At 34.8% G+C, this 5,970-nt stretch overlaps 1 protein-coding gene across 1 annotated transcript; it reads right to left on the minus strand.

Moving 5' to 3' along the window:
* Nucleotides 1–999: 999 nt before the first annotated feature.
* Nucleotides 1,000–5,648, minus strand: OLFML1 (olfactomedin like 1). Its single transcript, XM_026041176.1, has 3 exons — nt 5,501–5,648; nt 4,166–4,454; nt 1,000–1,778 (listed from the first exon to the last, which is right to left on the minus strand). Exons 1-3 carry the CDS (start codon nt 5,624–5,626, stop codon nt 1,000–1,002), a joined length of 1,194 nt encoding a protein of 397 aa, XP_025896961.1. The 5' UTR covers nt 5,627–5,648.
* Nucleotides 5,649–5,970: the final 322 nt, after the last annotated feature.

Genomic DNA, 5,970 nt, shown 5'->3' on the forward strand with positions numbered 1-5,970 from the left:
AAATTTGAGTTTATCAAAGGGAATATTTAGTCTGTGAACATTGTTACTGCAGAAGATGGCTTTAGCTACTGTCTCAGCAAGATTAAAAAYGGAGTACATGGTATATAGGGTAACCAATTTGGAATTTCAGTGGAAATAGATTAGACATTCAATGATTATGAATAACCTATGTAATGTACAAGAAGTATATGTTAAACTACAGGTTTCTGGAGATGTAAACTATAAATTGATATAATCATCCTCTGCTGTTAGAGCTATGAAGACCATTTCTCTGAGTGTGATTTTTTTATGTTTCTCACTCCAAATTTTCATACAGCTATGTGTAGTGAAGGTAATCAGGTCACGTCATCAAAAGAAGACTTCTAATTGGAGTCCCAACTCAGTGAAGCAGTCAGTATAGTTTTGATGCAGTTACTAATAGGAGGACAGCAAGACACTGTGTCAGATTTTCTAATGAATTGAGACTAATCTCTGTGTGTTGTTTAGTTATCCTTTGGAGTCTTTGTATGTTCTTAAATGAGTATTTGCTGAAGATCGCATTCAGTTATGTGAGCCAAAATGAAAGTAAAGTGGATTAAAGCTGTAGCACGTGGAATTAACATAATTTTCAAATTAAAGACTGTGTTGACATGCAACTCCCAGGAAATTTAAGGCTACTCACTTAAATATGAGTGGAAAATATATGCATATATTGGATTTAAAACTTCATAAATGTCTATTTTTCATTTTTTACAATAATGAGGAAGGGAGGTAGGTTTAGCAAAGGCTAAACATGTAACAACAGAACAGCAGCTTTTTTCCTTAACTCCCAATCAGTAATTTGGTGTATTAGACCATTTAGACCAACTTCTTTGGGTCCTTCTGTTAAATTCCTCACAACTCATAGCCTAGCACAGATTTTTAAGCAYGCACAATTTAGGAAAGGAACAATTACGTAGTTGTGAGCCATTAGAAAAGCATGGTAACTTAAAAGAATTTTTTGAAAAGCTCCTAAAGGTTTTAAGCTTTTTGTATTGTTTGAAGTTTATAAATGATCTGATAACCATCACCCCAGGCAAAGAGCTGTTTTTCTTTGGGATTATAGTGTATAATGGAATGGCTACCCTGACGTTTTGGAAAGTGCAGTACTGGGATCTCATACGTACTTACTGCACCCACTACATCATAAAGGCATTGTATGCGAGAGGTGCCTCCACTAGGAACATTATATACAACATAGAGTATATTGCATACCATGAAAGCAGCCTCAGCATTTTTGCTACTGCAAGAAGTGTCCCAAGTGTTCTCTACTGACATGGTCATGTAGTTGATTTTAGTAATTACAATATTTCCTCCAGTGTCTGGTTCTGCATGGATTGCCCAGAGGCCTTGCTCATCAATGGCAAGATCTATTTTTGTAGCTGGAGAAAGCTGATAGGCAGGAATCCTTCCAGCACCTGGCAGTAGCATCTGATCAGTTACATTTCTTTTCTGGATGTTATATTTAATTATCTCATTTAAGGAGCCATATCTGTGATAGAACAAGAAACCCTGATATATGGTGTGTCCAGTTCCTTTCCAGGSAAGTGGCAGGGTGACTCTGCGAGCTCTTTGTGTGTGATTGCTTTCCATGAATGACAGGATATTTGCAAATTCCAAAATAACATTATTCACAGAACCACTTAATAAATAAATCTTTGCATGTTTTTTGCCAGGATCTTTCATCCAAGAGCCATGTATCTCACCAGTCTTCTTAACTATCTTTAGAGACTTAATACCTGCAAGCATGTAGTCACAACCTGTAAGGAAACATCCAAAGAGAACAACATGTGAAGTAAGCATATCTGTGAATTTTCTATTTTCATTTCTTTGATTTAATTAGTTTCCTTTTAATTCAACTGTAAGGCCAGGGTTAGTAAGTCAGTAAAGGTGTCAGCGATGATGTTATATTAAGGAGTGTTGAAGATAATTTTATGATAAATTTAGTATCTTCTCAAGGATTTTTTAAAAATCTTCAGCTATGCCTGCTGTAGTGTTTTCTGCTCTATTAGATGCATGTTTTCCCAAAGGGGTTCTCTTCTTGTATGTGAGAAGAGGCTAAGAGCACAGTTAATGATTAATTATCTATATTGGTTCTCTTATTTGGGAGTAACTGACTTCAGTGCGGTGTTTGTTAAATAATCAGATTTTATTTCTTATTGAAAGCATATAGATTAAAATCTTTTCTTGAAATGTCATGCATATACTGTTTATATTTTGGGAATTCTCAGCCTCTTCCTTACATTTGTAATGGAAAAAAAAACATAAAAATCATTGTATTACAAAGCCAAAGCACTGGATTATCTTCTCATTCACTTTTCCTACAGCTGCTTCACAATGGAATCAGTAAAAATAGATTACAGAATTTTCCYCAGTTAATGCAATCTTGAAATGAACCAATCAATATATTATCTCTGGTATCAGTCCTTATGTTAGAAGCAGAGCTGGTAGAGTTGCATAGTACTTTATCTCACTGTGGGGATAAAATTCCCACCAGCAGAGTGAGTCATAGTATTGGCCTCATTTTTAGGTGTTTAAGATCTTTACACAGGTGTTTAAGACTAAAAAGCACTAAGCTTGTGAAGAGTCAGGTATTTAAACCCTAAGATCTTTATCAAATACCATCTTGTTCAGCAAAAACTTAACTGCAAAGCATATTAACAAGCTTGCTTCCCAAAAGTACTCATAAATTACAAGAGATGCTATCTGAAGGTTAAAGAATTTCCCTTAATGAAGTACAGCCATTTTAGTAAACAGAACAAACAAAGCCCTAAGGCAGGGAATTCTGGCAATAGATGAAAAGAGGAAAGCAAAGGCCGCCTCCCTTCTTGGCCYGATGTGAACCTACTGAAGTCAATGGCAAGATTCCAGTTGCCTCTAGAAAGCAACCTTTGTCATTTCTGTGCACTGATACCTCTACCAGAAACTTTGAATACTGAAGGTACAGCATGGATTTTTGCTGGAAGACCTTTCTCTGGATGTAGTTTCTCTGAGCAAGGCACAATAGCCTTCCTAAAACATTTATTGATCAATTAGATTGCAAAAGACTATATATAACCTTTGAGTCAAAACACCAAGGCAGGCTTAGAAGCATGCTCGTCTGAAGGGGAGATAAATAGAGCTTTCTCTGCAATCTGTGATTAGTTTCTGTCTTCTGCTTCATAACCTTCGGTAGGGTCAGTTTCTGTCTAATTTTGACAAAAGTAATACTGCTAGGAACTGCTAGAATAAATGCAAATGTATTAATTTTCAACAAGAGGTGAGGGAAAACTAATTTTTTTCCCCTCACACAACTCAGAAATAATTTTCCAAGTGTTCTTATTATAGGCAGTTTAAAAATCCCTTGATTCTTCTATTTCTTAAGAAAAAGTCCTACTTTTTTCTGGATTTTTTTGTTTTGTTTTTAAACTATGTATGTAAGAGATCATGATATTCAGATTTCTGAAGTATATGCATAGACTTAGAAGCAGGATAGATGGTCAGCTATTTTTAAGTAGCCTTTTATATTTCCTGTTCTGCATTCCTCAGTTCATACTCCTTTTAAATGCAAATGAAACAAGGCTACTTTAAATGTATCTAGARTATTTACTTTACATCAATCACTGAACTTTTTTTTTAAGGTAAGGATACGTTTTAATGATTATACTTCATTTGYTGGGAGTGGGGCGATGGAGGGGGCAGGGAAAGACAACACAATTTTTCATTCTAAGTACCTTCAACAATTTTCAAATCAGAATTGAGTTTTACTTGCAGCACAGCCAGTATACCATCTTGAGAGAAGGGGAGAAGGAGAGAGTAGAGATAATAAGAGGAAAAAAAGAAGACAGTAAAATTGGGGAATAAAATGTAGAAGTGAATGAAGTCTCTTAGTTCTTGAGTTAACTTTGGACTTGAGTATAGCTCTAGTACTTGAAAATGAAGCAGTGTTTTGGGGGACTCTCTGAGAGCATACCACCTTCCAAAGCCTTTTACATTTCTTTATATAAAAGTCCTTTTTAAAAAGGATTACTATTTATGTAGATTCAAAAAGTGATTATCTGTGGTATTCGCATTACAGTAAAATCTATTATTCCTTTATTAGCATACACACACTGACTAAGGGACTGGCTCCTTTTTATCAAAGTTTTAGAAAACAATCTGTTCTTACTTGCATTAAGCATGAGTTTCAGTTTCCTGTTTTCTTCTGCTTCTTCAACTAGCTGCTGTTTCACCAAGTCTTCATCAATTTCTACACAAGTATTTGAATCTGTGAGAGATCCAAAATAGTCAATGTCCCTTTGTGCTCGTTCAACTCTTGTTAGCAAATTTTCTACTTCACTTTTAAGCTCAGTCTCATAACTGTTCAGTCCTGCCAGACGTGGCATTATCATCTTTGTAAAGTCTCGAAATTCTTCAACATAATCCAGTATATCTTGGTTGCAYTTTTCCAGCCTCCTCTTGAGTTAGAACACAGAAAGAAAATACATATGTATGCAAACTTAGTTTATATAGATAAGAACACAAATTATGTATGCATTCTCTACTTTGCAGTCCCCCTCCCTCGTCTATTTCAAACCAGTGGTCTCTTGCTGTATATCTACGTAAAGAACACCTACTAGACTGACAGTAGTATTCAGTTATTGTTAAAAATAAGCACTTTTTCTTTCTGTGGTTTCTGACAACCGGATATTGTATATTGCTTCATACCCATACATTCAGGAAATGTGCTCTGGTTGAAACAAAGATACTTCAGGGCATATGATCTCCAATTGCTGGTTTTCTAGAAACTTTTCAGAATCCTTCTATATGACTACTGCTAAAGCTTTCATTTACAAGTAGTAGACTGAAATGCTCACCTCATGTTAGCATTTTAAGATGTATGATTATAGCATGCTGATACTACAAGGTATTATGCAGTACTAGTAGATCTTTACTGAAGAGAAAAAAGCTAGTGCTGACCAACCTATACTTTCATATAATTAGTTGAAAGCAAATCCCTCTTTCAGTYTCCCAGCTGTATGTAGATCCTTTCAATTGCTTGTTAAAGTGGAAATACACTGACAATTTAGAAAAATGAATCTTAAGCTACCTACAGTTAGGTTCAGCAATACATCACAAAAAAATCTAATCAGGTTTCTATCTTCTTGTTAATACTTGGTACCAGTTCTGCTAATAACAAAATGATTATTGTTTTATAGTGATAGCTACATGTGCAAATGCTGTAAGCACTAAATTTTAGATACCATAATACTAATACAAATGATGGCATATAACTTATAGTCTTATATCTATTCTGCTGTGAAGAAAGAATGATATTGTAATTGAGACTATGTGAATTAAGTCCGTAATTAACAACTTTTTTTTCAAATAAGAAATTGGGAACTTACATTCCTGATACTGGTTAGAATATAAGCTTTATGAGTTTATACACAGAAGAATATACATCCATTTTTCAATCTACTTTGCAGTTAGAGTATTATTGAACTATATAGATAACACATACCTCTAAAGAAAGGAAACGCCGGTCGATGTAGTTCATCAGTGCTGCATCTTGTGTTACATATTGGGCCTCTCCCATGACACTTGTGAAGAATGRAACTAATAATAATCGGAGTTTCAAGGCTATCATTTTTCATAAAATTTTGAAAGAAAAAGTAGTGTATGTGGCAGAGAGGCAAGTACCAAACAGTTCTACCACTCGAGAATAAGAGAAGTTTAATAGATGCCTAATGCTGTGATGCGAAAAATAGCTAAAAATACCGAGGCTGAAAATACTAAAAGGACTTAAAATGTCTGTTTAAGCTGCTGTGGTTTATCATTAAAAAAAATAAAGTTGTGGAACAGGAACTGAATCTGTTTATTTCTAGACGCCAGATGACTGCTTTCCAGTTTGTGATCCTATGATCAATCCCAGATGTTGAGTACTGAGTCACATAAAGCCTGTAGGCCAGATTTTATTAAATAGAAATAAAA

The sequence above is a fragment of the Nothoprocta perdicaria genome, unplaced genomic scaffold (assembly GCF_003342845.1).
Source record: "Nothoprocta perdicaria isolate Ctin4 unplaced genomic scaffold, notPer1 scaffold_28, whole genome shotgun sequence".
Lineage (NCBI taxonomy): Eukaryota > Metazoa > Chordata > Aves > Tinamiformes > Tinamidae > Nothoprocta > Nothoprocta perdicaria.